The sequence below is a fragment of the Pelophylax lessonae genome, assembly GCF_965119305.1.
Source record: "Pelophylax lessonae genome assembly, chromosome: 9".
Lineage (NCBI taxonomy): Eukaryota > Metazoa > Chordata > Amphibia > Anura > Ranidae > Pelophylax > Pelophylax lessonae.
In genome coordinates this window covers 30,674,480-30,689,896 of record NC_138776.1, presented here as the reverse complement: position 1 = coordinate 30,689,896, position 15,417 = coordinate 30,674,480, and the positions used below count along the sequence as shown (strand labels likewise).

At 45.7% G+C, this 15,417-nt stretch overlaps 1 protein-coding gene across 1 annotated transcript in view; it reads left to right on the top strand.

The window, feature by feature from the left end:
* The window catches only part of LOC309564198 (ovostatin-like), a gene marked incomplete at its 5' end in the record, with an annotated part of 135,248 nt that overhangs the window by 66,898 nt on the left and 52,933 nt on the right, over positions 1 to 15,417 (top strand). The window contains 3 exons of the mRNA XM_082268828.1: positions 6,653 to 6,884; positions 9,944 to 10,067; positions 12,573 to 12,691. Of these exons, the coding sequence (XP_082124954.1) occupies positions 6,653 to 6,884; positions 9,944 to 10,067; positions 12,573 to 12,691 (475 nt within the window). The remainder of the gene's footprint in view (positions 1 to 6,652; positions 6,885 to 9,943; positions 10,068 to 12,572; positions 12,692 to 15,417) is intronic.

The following is a 15,417-nucleotide window of genomic DNA, read 5'->3' as shown; positions in this document are numbered from 1 at the left end:
GAGAACATGCTGGGGAGACATAGGAGAACATGCTGGGGAGACATAGGAGAACATGCTGGGGGAGACATAGGAGAACATACCGGGGAGACATAGGAGAACATGCCGGGGAGACATAGGAGAACATGCTGGGGGAGACATAGGAGAACATGCTGGGGAGACATAGGAGAACATGCTGGGGAGACATAGGAGAACATGCTGGGGAGACATAGGAGAACATGTTGGGGAGACATAGGAGAACATGCTGGGGGGGACATAGGAGAACATGCTGGGGGAGACATAGAACATGCTGGGGGAGACATAGGAGAACATGCTGGGGAGACATAGGAGAACATGCTGGGGAGACATAGGAGAACATGCTGGGGAGACATAGGAGAACATACCGGGGAGACATAGGAGAACATGCCGGGGAGACATAGGAGAACATGCTGGGGAGACATAGGAGAGCATGCTGGGGAGACATAGGAGAACATGCTGGGGAGACATAGGAGAACATGCTGGGGAGACATAGGAGAACATGCTGGGGGGGACATAGGAGAACATGCTGGGGAGACATAGGAGAACATGCTGGGGAGACATAGGAGAACATGCTGGGGAGACATAGGAGAACATGCTGGGGGGACATAGGAGAACATGCTGGGGAGACATAGGAGAACATGCTGGGTAGACATAGGAGAACATGCCGGGGAGACATAGGAGAACATGCTGGGGGGGACATAGGAGAACATGCTGGGGGAGACATAGGAGAACATGCTGGGGAGACATAGGAGAACATGCTGGGGGGGACATAGGAGAACATGCTGGGGAGACATAGGAGAACATGCTGGGGAGACATAGGAGAACATGCTGGGGGAGACATAGGAGAACATGCTGGGGGGGACATAGGAGAACATGCTGGGGGAGACATAGGAGAACATGCTGGGGGGGGCATAGGAGAACATGCTGGGGGGGACATAGGAGAACATGCTGGGGAGACATAGGAGAACATGCTGGGGAGACATAGGAGAACATGCTGGGGAGACATAGGAGAACATGCCGGGGAGACATAGGAGAACATGCCGGGGAGACATAGGAGAACATGCCGGGGAGACATAGGAGAACATGCCGGGGGGACATAGGAGAACATGCTGGGGAGACATAGGAGAACATGCTGGGGAGACATAGGAGAACATGCTGGGGGAGACATAGGAGAACATGCCAGGGAGACATAGGAGAACATGCCAGGGAGACATAGGAGAACATGCCGGGGAGACATAGGAGAACATGCTGGGGGGACATAGGAGAACATGCTGGGGAGACATAGGAGAACATGCTGGGGGGGACATAGGAGAACATGCTGGGAGACATAGGAGAACATGCTGGGGAGACATAGGAGAACATGCTGGGGAGACATAGGAGAACATGCTGGGGAGACATAGGAGAACATGCTGGGGAGACATAGGAGAACATGCCGGGGAGACATAGGAGAACATGCCGGGGAGACATAGGAGAACATGCCGGGGAGACATAGGAGAACATGCCGGGGAGACATAGGAGAACATGCCGGGGGGACATAGGAGAACATGCTGGGGAGACATAGGAGAACATGCTGGGGAGACATAGGAGAACATGCTGGGGAGACATAGGAGAACATGCCGAGGAGACATAGGAGAACCTGCCGGGGAGACATAGGAGAACATGCTGGGGGGACATAGGAGAACATGCTGGGGAGACATAGGAGAACATGCTGGGGAGACATAGGAGAACATGCTGGGGAGACATAGGAGAACATGCTGGGGGGGACATAGGAGAACATGCTGGGGAGACATAGGAGAACATGCTGGGGAGACATAGGAGAACATGCTGGGGAGACATAGGAGAACATGCCGGGGAGACATAGGAGAACATGCCGGGGAGACATAGGAGAACATGCCGGGGAGACATAGGAGAACATGCTGGGGAGACATAGGAGAACATGCTGGGGGGACATAGGAGAACATGCTGGGGGGACATAGGAGAACATGCTGGGGAGACATAGGAGAACATGCTGGGGAGACATAGGAGAACATGCTGGGGGAGACATAGGAGAACATGCTGGGGGAGACATAGGAGAACATGCCGGGGAGACATAGGAGAACATGCTGGGGAGACATAGGAGAACATGCTGGGGAGACATAGGAGAACATGCTGGGGAGACATAGGAGAACATGCTGGGGAGACATAGGAGAACATGCCGGGGAGACATAGGAGAACATGCTGGGGAGACATAGGAGAACATGCCGGGGAGACATAGGAGAACATGCCGGGGAGACATAGGAGAACATGCCGGGGGGACATAGGAGAACATGCTGGGGGGACATAGAAGAACATGCTGGGGGGACATAGGAGAACATGCTGGGGGGACATAGGAGAACATGCTGGGGAGACATAGGAGAACATGCTGGGGAGACATAGGAGAACATGCTGGGGAGACATAGGAGAACATGCTGGGGAGACATAGGAGAACATGCTGGGGAGACATAGGAGAACATGCTGGGGAGACATAGGAGAACATGCCAGGGAGACATAGGAGAACATGCTGGGGAGACATAGGAGAACATGCCGGGGAGACATAGGAGAACATGCCGGGGAGACATAGGAGAACATGCCGGGGAGACATAGGAGAACATGCCGGGGGGACATAGGAGAACATGCTGGGGGGACATAGAAGAACATGCTGGGGGGACATAGGAGAACATGCTGGGGGGACATAGGAGAACATGCTGGGGAGACATAGGAGAACATGCTGGGGAGACATAGGAGAACATGCCGGGGAGACATAGGAGAACATGCCGGGGAGACATAGGAGAACATGCCGGGGAGACATAGGAGAACATGCCGGGGAGACATAGGAGAACATGCTGGGGGGACATAGGAGAACATGCTGGGGAGACATAGGAGAACATGGGGGAGTTTATTGGCTGCAGAAAAAAAAACGTCTGACGCCAAAAACAGACGCTGTAAAAACATCCCGTGTGCATGAGGCCTAAAAGTGGAACTTCACTCTCTCAATTAACATGGACTATTTTTAATCCTTATGCTGATAGTATTAGTAAATAGATAGGAAAGTATATCATATTCACTTGCTCTAACTTTTTTTTTACATTTCTTTAGTTACTTCCCGGTTTCCAGATGGATTCCAGGAAGTAAATGATGCATGAATCATCTGCCCTTACTCAAGATGGCCACTGCTAGAAACGCTAGGGGGGGTGTTTTTCTCTTGATTTCTCAGCAAATCAAAGCACAGAGACATGGATGGATGTGTGTGTGTGTGTGGGGGGGGGGGGGGATCGCTTTGAATAATACAAATGAATTAAATAGCATTTTTGGTTTGTGGTGATCAGAAGCAGTGCAGTTCTACTTTAAAAAACGAATGCAGCCGCCACATCTAAGAATTAGTAAGCTGTAATATTGTACATTTTTATTCTTGTGGAGTTTAAGACTTTAACCACGTGCCGACCAGCTGCCGCAGTTGTACAGCGGCAGGTTCCCGCGAATCGCGGTGGTTCGTGGGAGTGTTCCTGTAGGCGTGCCAACGCGGCTGGAGGCACGCGCCCGCGCCCACTCACCAGCAGGGAAGCCAAAGAGGCGGGGCCGGTGGCTGCAATTGCCAACGGGCACCCGCGTTCGCTCCCCATGAAGAGAGAACGGCGGTCTGATGTTGTAAACACAGCAGACCGTTGTTCTCTCTGATATCAACACAGAGCTCCTGCGTTCCTCCTATTTAGGATCACAGGTCTCTGTGTTGATATTACAAGCCCACCCCCCTACAGTTAGAAATCACCCCCTAGGCTCACACTTAACCCATTGATCACCCCTGGGATAACCCCTTCACTGCCAGTGTCATTAGTACAGTAAAAGTGCATATTTTTAGCACTGATTATTGTAGTAATGTCACTGGTTCCTCCAAAAATGTCAAAAATTTCAGTTAGGGGTCAGATAGTCCCGCTAAAAATTACTGATTGCCGCCATTACTAGTAAAAAAAAAAAAAAAAATTACATAAATCTTTCCCTGACCGATTATAGGCAAGGCCGATATATCAAGGGCCAATATTGACTTTTGCCGATATATCTGTATCCGCCCTGGAACTGGCCAATATTGCCGATATTCCAAATATTGCTCATGTAAGGGTAAAATGTCAAATAGCATAATTCCGTTTACAAATGTTATTGAATATGCCACTCACATATTTACAAATTAAAGATATAAGCAATTCCACATTAGCAGATCTGCTGGCAGATCGGTATCTCTCACCCACTTGCCGTAAGTGACACCCGGGTGATACCGCTCTGTCCAGAATACGATGACGATCTAGGAGGTCATGTGGTTAATAAACAAACATTAACATGTTCAGTAACAGATTTGTGTCGAAAATTGTGTTTATTTTGCAAAATTTTAAATTTTCTAAATTTCAGCTCATATTGGCAATGGCCAAAATATTGGTATCAGCATCGAAAAATCGATATCGGTCGATCACTAGTTTGTAGACGCGATAACTTTTGTGCAAACCAATCAAAATACGCTCTTTGCTTTTTTTTTTTTTTACCGAAAATATGTAGTAGAATACAAAATTGGCCTAAAATTATGAAAAAAATAGATTTTTTTCTTTTTTTTATTGGGAATGTTATAGCAGAAAGTGAAAAATATATATATATATTTTTTTCAGAATTGTCGCTCTTTTTTTGTTTATAGCGCAAAGAAAAAAAAAATCGCACAGGTGATCAAATACCACCTAAAGAAAGCTCTGTTTGTGGGGAAAAAGGACATCAATGTTTATTTGGGTACAGCACCACACAACTGCACAGTTGTCCGTTAAAGTAACGCAGTGCCGAAACGCAAAAATGACTCGGTCATTAAGGGGGAAAATCTTCCGGTCCAGAAGTGGTTGAAAATTTACTTTTTATTGTAATACTTGCCACCAACTCATGCTTTTTTTAACCACTTAGACTCGATTCACACTAGCGCGACTTGTCAGGTGACTTGTCAGCCTGACAAGTCGCGCTCCCTCGCGGTCCATTGACTGCTACAGGACCCATTCTAATAGGAGCGACACACTAGAAAAAGGGTCCTGTACTACTTCGGGGCGACCTCGGAGCGACTTGCATAGACTTCCATTATGTGAAGTCCATGCAAGTCGCTCCGAAGTAGTACAGAGTCGTGCCGCCCCAGTGTGAACCGACTCTTTAACCCCGGAAGGTTTACCCCTCTTCATGACCAGGCCATTTTTTGCGCTCCCACCCTTTTTTAAACTTCAACAAACCCCTCTGGGGGTCCAGCGGGACCCCAGAGTTGCTAGTGAGCAGCCTCTAGGACCACAAACCACTTCTCCCATCAAAATACATGCGCATTAGGTTTAGCGCTCCTACATCACAAAGATTATTTGCTATACGGCACTGCATTACTTTAACTGACAATTTTGCGGTCGTGCGTCCACACCCCCCCCTCCCCCACACACACCCCTTATCTAGTGGGCGCTAAAATTTGGTTTCTTTCCCATGAGGAGGGCCCTCAGAGCCCCCATCGTACCATCAGGTATACTTTACAGTCAGCCTTCCCAGCCAAAAGGCCAGAATGATGGCGGACCACTGCTACCGGACACTGATAAGGACAAATACTACCTTTGATCTTAGTGTGAGATTTCAGTGAAGGATTATTTGCATGACAATTTTATACTGCTGGGGCCACTGACATCACAACCAATATGGCAGCACCCAACAGCAAATGGAGAACTTTTTCATCACACAGGATAGACACGCCATCCCAGGGTAAGATAATGTAAAAGTAAGCTGTTGGCGGATTACGTAAGTGAGATTTAGGAAGAAACTTTGAAGACAAGGTCTTAATAAGGGTCACATACAACCTAAAAATGTAAATTCTGCTGGGACTAGTACTTTTCCCATTGCAAAGTGACCCTAATATTAAATTAGGAATGCCCTGAATCCTGCTGTCTTAGCCCCTGTTTACACTGAATCCAACTTGTGCGACTTCAGCATGTATGCGTATAAGCAGGGCTTTTTTTCAGCGGGAATGCGGGGGAACGCAGTTCCGGCACCTCCAGGGGTCTATTGCTGCTAGCTGTGGGGGATCTATTTTATTGCTTTTCTTGTTATCATAACCAAATTCCATACATTCCAATACAGAATTATACTTGACTCTATATTCTCTAAAATGGGCTGTACTGGAGGCTGGGTAGGGGGTGGAACCAAGGGTCAGTGCTCGGAGGTGGGTAGGGGTGGAACCAAGGGTCAGTGTTTGGAGGTGGGTAGGGGGTGGAACCAAGGGTCAGTGCTCGGAGGTGGGTAGGGGTGGAACCAAGGGTTAGTGCTCGGAAGTGGGTAGGGGGCGGAACCAAGGGTCAGTGTTCGGAGGTGGGTAGGGGGTGGAACCAAGGGTCAGTGCTCGGAGGTGGGTAGGGGTGGAACCAAGGGTTAGTGTTCGGAGGTGGGTATTGGGCGGAGACACAAAGTAACTTAGAAGGAGTTCCTGCACCTATTCTCTGAGAAAAAAAGCCCTGCGTATAAAAGAGCATGATGGTCAGGTTAAAAATGAACTAATGTATGGGACCTTTAGCAACAGGTCCACTTTAAACCCCCAAAAATGTGTTTAACAGCTGGTCCAATTTTATTCCATTAACAGTCCAGATGGTGTAGCAATAGTCAGTTCAATAATCCCGCAAAGCATCACCAACTGGGAGAGTGACGGATTCTGCATTTCAGCTGAAAAGGGTCTAGGCTTGACCAATGAGCCGGCAACAACCACCACAATACAGCCATTCTTTGTGGAGTCTTCCGTCCCATCATACGTCATTAGAGGAGAAGAGGGGATCGTCAGTATGGTGGTCTCCAACTACCTGGAAAAATGTGCACAGGTGAGTATTGTGGACTATAGGGGGACAATTTCAATGTATAACCACCTCACATTTACAGTTAGTCCTCCTGGCTCTCCCACATACATTTAGATATTTTGCTACGTGATGCCCTATGGCATAAGCCCTGCCTCTGAGGACAACTTTGCAAAACCGTAAATAAGCTTTTAAGTTGGAGTTAGCCTTCAAATACTAATACATTCACCAAAGTTGGCTTTGACTATATAGCTACATACAACTGTCAGAGACTGTAAAATACTAGAGTAGAGAGTCATAGACCGGGATATGATACAGGAATAGTTTAAAGACTGAGTATGTGCTATGGAAAGACAGTCAGATACTGGGGACATGTTACAGTTGACTTCTACAGATCACTGTCATTACAACCCATTTGCAAAGTAATGTTTCCTTACAGCCCAGTTAAAATGACTGGCACCACATTTGATATTAGCTACCTAGAACATGCTATAGGAGATAGAGACTGGGGCCATGTGGTTATACATGGTACATGGTGCAGGAGACAGTTATATTATGGGGATGTTACAAGAAAGTTTGGAGACTGAGGATAAGTTGTAGGAGACATTCCAAGACGCGGAACCTTACAGGACTAGTTGGAGACTGAGGGCAGGTTACAGGAGACAGTCCAAGATTGAGGACATTACAGAAATGGTTGGAAACTAAGGATACGTTACAGGAGACAATGTAGACTGGGGACGTTACAGGACTAATTGGAAACTGGGGACTATAGTTTCAGGAGACAGTCAGAGACTGGGACGTCACAGAAATGTTTGGAGACTACGGACAGGATACAGGAGATAGTCAGAGACTGGGACGTCACAGAAATCTTTGGAGACTACGGACATGATACAGGAGATAGCCAGAGACTGGGAAGTCACATAAATGTTTGGAGACTACGGACAGGATACAGGATATAGTCAGAGACTGGACGTCACAGAAATCTTTGGAGACTACGGACAGGATACAGGAGATAGTCAGAGACTGGACGTCACAGAAATCTTTGGAGACTACGGACAGGATACAGGAGATAGTCAGAGACTGGGACGTCACAGAAATGTTTGGAGACTACGGACCGGATACAGGAGATAGTCAGAGACTAGGACGTCACAGAAATCTTTGGAGACTATGGACAGGATACAGGAGATAGTCAGAGACTGGGACGTCACAGAAATGTTTGGAGACTACGGACCGGATACAGGAGATAGTCAGAGACTGGACGTCACAGAAATCTTTGGAGACTACGGACAGGATACAGGAGATAGTCAGAGACTGGGACGTGACAGAAATGTTTGGAGACTACGGACCGGATACAGGAGATAGTCAGAGACTAGGACGTCACAGAAATCTTTGGAGACTATGGACAGGATACAGGAGATAGTCAGAGACTGGACGTCACAGAAATCTTTGGAGACTATGGACAGGATACAGGAGACAGTCAGAGACTGGGACGTCACAGAAATGTTTGGAGACTACGGACATGATACAGGAGATAGTCAGAGACTAGGACGTCACAGAAATGTTTGGAGACTATGGACAGGATACAGGAAGTTACAGAAGTGGTTAAGATTAAGGACAAAATACAGGAGATAGTCAGAGACTAGACAGATTACAGGGATGATTGGAGACTGAGGACAAGTTACAGGAGACTTTCCAAGGTTGTGGACTTTGCAGGAATGACTGGAGTCTGAGGGCAGGTTACAAGAGACAGTTACTGTATAGGCTGGGAACAATACAGGAATGAGTGGAGTCTGAGGACAAGTTACAGGAGACAGTTATAGGCGGGAGACAATACAGGAATGGTTGGAGACTGGAGACAAGTTACAGGAGACAGTTAGAGACTGAAGAGGTTACAGGAAATGCAAGACTGGTCATATTTTAGAAGTAACTGCTAAAGTTATCACTATTACTGGTATTTCAACCCATTTGCAAAGCAATGTTTCCACATAAATGCTCTCTAAAGCCCAGTTAAAAATGGCACCACATTTGATCTTCTCCATTATATAAGGTCAGAGAAAAAAAATATATAAAAAGAAAAAGGAAATGGATAACACCCAAGGTTTGCACATTGGTACACAATGTATGACGCTTTGGCACTTGAAGGACAGCACATTGAGCACCAAAGGACAGCATACTGAGGACCAAAGGACCACACATTGAGCACCAAAGGACAGCATGCTGAGGACTAAAGGACCACACATTGAGCACCAAAGGACAGCATACTGAGGACCAAAGGGCAGAACATTGAGCACCAAAGAACAGCATACTGAGGTCAAAGGGCCACACATTGAGCACCAAAAGACAGCATACTGAGGACCAAAGGACCACACATTGAGCACCAAAGGACAGCATACTGAGGCCAAAGGGCCACACATTGAGCACCAAAAGACAGCATACTGAGGACCAAAGGGCCACACATTGAGCACCAAAGGACAGCATACTGAGGACCAAAGGGCCACACATTGAGCACCAAAGGACAGAATACTGAGGACCAAAGGGCAGAACATTGAGCACCAAAGGGCAGAACATTGAGCACCAAAGGACAGCATACTGAGGACCAAAGGGCCACACATTGAGCACCAAAGGACAGCATACTATGGGCCAAAGGGCCACACATTGAGCACCAAAGGATAGCATACTGAGGACCAAAGGACCACACATTGAGCACCAAAGGACAGCATACTGAGGGCCAAAGGGCCACACATTGAGCACCAAAGTACAGCATACTGAGGGCCAAAGGGCCACACATTGAGCACCAAAGGACAGAATACTGAGGGCCAAAGGGCCACACATTGAGCACCAAAGGACAGCATACTGAGGGCCAAAGGGCCACACATTGAGCACCAAAGGATAGCATACTGTGGACCAAAGGGCCACACATTGAGTGCCAAAGGACCAAAGTTTGAGCACCAAAGGGCCGCACATTGAGCATCAAAAGGCCACAGGTTGGGCACTAGGGAGGTAGAGGAACTCCTATAAATGAATTCTTATCTTAAACAGAAAGCAGGTTTGCATTTTAAATTATCTTTATTTTTTTCTGTGCACAGGTTGAAATAGAAGTGGATGATTCTGAGGATTATCAGGTGACCCCTCTGGATGACAAGGTACAGCAATGCGTCTGCGGCCAGCAGAAAGTCTTCTGGACAGTAAAAATCACATTTATAAAAATAGGTAAGGATCCCAGACCCGACTTTTATTCTCTTCTTATGGAGCAACTGGACATTTTTACTTGGGAACACCTGCTGGAAGAAACCATTTGCCGATCTTCATACTAGATCCAGCAGCAGTGACTCTGTATGAGGCTTCTGTGTTTGCTTCCCCCGGATTATACTCACATAGGAGTTTCCCTTTAAAATGTACCTGTCATTGTTTGGCAAATACTGTGTTGCAAAGAAGGGAAGGCTTTGGAAGAGTTAAAGTGGCATTAAACCCAAAACCAAAAAATGTAATATATTGCAGCTTACCAATTATTAGATGTGGTGGCTGCATTACTTTTCTTTTTTTAGGCTTTTCCCCCTCCGTTTTCACCTGGTGATCTGGCCAGCAACACACCTCCTGTATTAGAGCGCCTCCACTCTGGATGAAGGCGCACAGGGGGTCACCTTTGGACAGCAGAATTGTCAGTCTGGGAGGAGGAGAGTGTTAAATGTATTAGCAGATTTATATACACTAATAAACTGAAGCCAAACTCCAGCTAATACTTTATAATCAGCTACAGCAAACAGTTCTTTTTTTTCTTTTGGGAGAAAGGTTTTACATAAATAAGTAAAAGTCGATCATTGTATGCACCGCTCCCAGTGGTAAATGGTTTGTTTCAACCCTCTAACCAAGAGAGATTGTTCTTTTGAAAAACAACAGACTTACTGGCCTGATCTTCAGATCAAATAAAAATAGAAAGCCCAAAAAAGAAAATGAATGCAGCCATCACATCTAACAATGGGCAGGCTGCAATAAATACAAAAAAAGATGTTTGCTTTTGGGTTCAATACTGGTTTAACCACTTCTGGACCGAAAGGATTTGCCACCTTAATGACCAGGCCATTTATTATGCGTTATTTTAACGGACAATTGCGCGGTCGTGCGACGCTGTACCCAAATTAAATTGATGTTCTTTTTTTCCCACAAACAGAGCTTTCTTTTGGTGGTATTTGATCACTTGTGCGATTTTTATTTTTTGCGCTATAAACAAAACAGAGCGACAATTCTGAAGAAAAAAAAAAAAACAATCTTTTTCGCATTCTGCTATATAACACCCCCCCCCCCAAAAAAAAAAAAAAAACATTTAAAAATTAAAATTTTTTTTATCAATTTAGGCCAAATTTGTATTCTGCTACATTTTTTTATTTTTGGTAAAAGAAAAATCGCAATAAGCGTTTTTTTTTATTGGTTTGCGCAAAAGTTATCGCGTCTACAACATAGGGGAAAGATTTATATCATTTTTATTTATTTATATATTTTTTACTAGTAATGGTGCCGATCGGCGATTGAATAAATCCCCGAATCTGAAGAAATGACACTTTGCTCCAACGTAAAGTATATATATATATATACCAAAAGTAAAAAAAAAAAAACAATTAAAGTAATAAAAAAAAAATATATATATATTTTTTATTTTAATTACTTTAATTGTTTTTTTTTTTACTTTTGGTAATATAGTGTATATATATATATATATATATATATATATATATATATATATATATATATATATATATACAGTATATGTATATATATATATATGTGTGTGTGTGTGTGTGTGTGTGTGTGTGTGTATATATATATATATATATATATATATATATATATATATATATATATATATATATATATATATATATATACGTGTATATATATATATATATATATATATATATATATTACCCACCCCTTCAACCTCTGCAACAATGCTGGCAGCACTCATACGTCTATTTCCCAAAGGCAACCTCTGGATATGACACTGAGCACGTGCACTCAATTTCTTTGGTAGACCATGGCCAGGCCTGTTCTGAGTGGACCCTGTCCTGTTAAACCGCTGTATGGTCTTGGCCACCTTGCTGCAGCTCAGTTTCAGGGTCTTGGCAATCTTCTTATAGCCTAGGCCATCTTTATATAGAGCAACAATTCTTTTTTTCAGATCCTCAGAGAGTTCTTTGCCATGAGGCGCTATGTTGAACTTCCAGTGACCAGTATGAGAGAGTGAGAGCGATAACACCAAATTTAACACACCTGCACCCCATTCACACCTGAGACCTTGTAACACTAACGAGGCACATTGGGCCCAATTTGGACATTGTCACTTAGGGGTGTACTCACTTTTGTTGCCAGCGGTTTAGACATTAATGGCTGTGTGTTGAGTTATTTTGAGGGGACAGGAAATTTACACTGTTATACAAGCTGTACACTCACTACTTTACATTGTAGGAAAGTGTCATTTCTTCAGTGTTGTCACATGAAAAGGTATAATAGAATATTTACAAAAATGTGAGGGGTGTAATCACTTTTGTGAGACACTGTATATATATATGAAGCCAACCACAGTACAATAATCAATAAAGAAGGTTCAATAAATACACATATTCTGCCTTAGCATAAGTTTTAGCATAAGTTTAGCTTACAAATTGTCAGTTTTGGCAAATGACGCACCAATTAAATCCCCTTTTTTTATATCTTTTAAAGGCAAATTAAACATCGGAATGACAGCGAGAACAACGAAGATCTCTGATACATGCGATGGAGCCAACGATGACGCCCAACCGTCCCGCTCAGACAAAATCATAATGAGAGTCAATTCAGAGGTAAGAAGCTATAGGCTCAATTCACAAAGATATAGTACATGTGTTATCTGCCATAACTGTGTATTTCATTATTATTATAGTCAATTCATAATATTATTATAGAGGATTTATATAGCGCCAGTAGTTAGTGCAGCGCTCAAGCGAATTAGTAAAAGATTAAATGTAAATGTACTCAGGCCATGCTGAGCCTACTCCTCCACTCCTCCTATACACATCACACATATGCCACAGTCCTTTTACCCCCCCCCCCCTCTCCCAGCCCCCCATATTAAGCCTATACCCTCCACAGTACACATCCCCCTAACTTTACTAAATCCCCCCTCCCAGCCCAAGTCTTCCTCAGTGCAGACAGACTCCCCAGTACAGTACACCAGCACGGCCCCCTAAGTGCAGGCACATCTTCACAGAGCAGACTCCTCAGAACAGACCCCCCCCCCCCCACCTACCCCAGTACAGTCCCTTCGGTACATATATTCTTCCCCAGTACAGACCCTTCAATTCATACATCCTTCACCAGTACAGATCCCTAAGGACAGTCACCCCTCAGTACAGACCCCTTTGAGACAGTAACCTCCTTGTACAGAACCCTCAGGACAGTAACCCCCTAGTACAGACCCCCTTTCCCAGTAAAGTACCCTCAGGACAATAACGTCCACATCACAGAACCCCTACCCCAGTACAGAATGATAAGGACAGTCATCTCTCCCCTATACAGACCCCTCAGTACAGACCCCCCCTCCTTAGTACAGACCCTTCAGTACATACACCACCCCCCAGTATAGACCCCTCAGGACAGTCACTTCTCAGGACAAACCCCTTTGGTACAGTTACCCCCTAGTACAGAACCTGCAGAACAGTACAGAACCCTCAGGACAATCACCCCTCCCCAGTACAGACCCCTCAGGACTGTCACCCCTCAGTTCAGACCCCTTTGGGATAGAAACCTCCCACCAGTATAGACCCCCTTTCCACAGTACAGAACCCTCAGAACATAAACTTCCACAGTACAGACCCCCTTCATCAGTACAGAATTATAAGGACAGTCACCTCTCCCCTATACAAACCCCTCAGTACACCCCCCCCCCTTTGTACAGACCCTTCAGTACATACACCATTCCCCAGTAGAATCCCCCCAGGACAGTCACTTCTCAGGCCAAACCCCTTTGGGACAAATACCCCCTAGCACAGAACCCTCAGAACAGTATAGATCCCTCAGGACAATCACTCCTCCCCAGTACAGACCCATCAGTAAAGATCCAACCCTTTAGTACAGACCCCCTCACTAAAGACCACCCCAATAGTACAGATGCCTCAGTACAGACCCTTCAGTAAATACACCCTTCTCTAATACAGACTTCTAAGGACAGTCACTCCTTACTACAGACCCCTTTGGGACAGTTGCCCTCTAGGAAAGAACCTTCAGAACAGTAACCCCCCCCCCCCCCCCAGTACAGAACCCCCATCATATTCACCCCCCAGTACAGACCCCTCAGTAAAGACCCCACCCCCTTAGTACAGACGCCTTAGTACAGAACCTTCACTACATACACCCTTCTCCAATACAGACTTGTAAAGACAGTCACCCCTCACTACAGACCCCTTTGGGACAGTTACCCCCTAGGAAAGAACTCTCAGAACAGTAACCCCCCAAGTACAGACCCCCTTCCCAGTACAGAACCCTCAGGACAATCACCTCTCCCCTCTAGAGACCCCTTTAGGACAGTCACCCCTCCCCAGTACAGACCAATCAATGCAGAGACACCACCAAGGCCTCCGCCCCTCCCCAGTTCTGATGTCCAAGAAAGGACTTCCTCCTCCCTAAACTTACTCACCAGATCAGATGCTGTTCCGAGTGAGGGAAGTTCTCCCCTTGGCTCTGTCATAGGACCAGAGCAGGGAAGAGGCCTCCACTCACCCCTGCAGCTGAACACCGGGTGCTGAATTGCTGCTTGTACATCACACAAACAAACATTTGTGCGTTGCAAGGCGCTGCGGTGCAGCAAAGTGCAACACAAAAACAGAATGTCAGGAGGAGGCCACAGCACCCCCAGTGAGTCAGCACCATCACTCCCTTGCAAAGCAGTTTGCCACTGCTTTGTAATACAGTAAAATCCTGGATTGCGAGCATAATTCGTTCTGGATACATGCTTGTAATCCAAAGCACTCTGATATCAAAGCGAATTTCCCCATAAGAAATAATGGAAACTCAGATAATTCCTTCCACAACCATTTATTCATAAATCCTTCAGTTTATAGTCCATATAAAATGATTATAGCAATGTGATTGGTTGTGTAACCATAAAATGTCCATCCACAAATGGCGCCTCCACAAGGGGATTAGAAGCAAAATCCAGCAGGAGCTACAGAGTATAAAAGAGAAGAGAGGCGCCTCTAAGTGTAGCAATATGGTTACATTTAATGAAGGTTCAACATTTAGCAACTCACATGGTTGGTGATATAAACAGGCACATCTAAGAATGCAGGCATCCGGGGTAAAGCTGTTCACATAGACCATCCTTCTCACCGCTGGCTCTCACTGCCGTCAGTCTGCAGTAGTGACAGGGAAGACTACCCTGCAGTAGAGCGATCTGAAAGCGAGGATTGAAACGCTCGTGGAGCTCAGTGTGGAAGGGATGACGTCGATGGCGGCGAGGAGGACGGTCTATGTGGACAGCTTTACCCCAGATGCCTGCATACTTAGATGTGCCCGTTTTATTCATCAACCA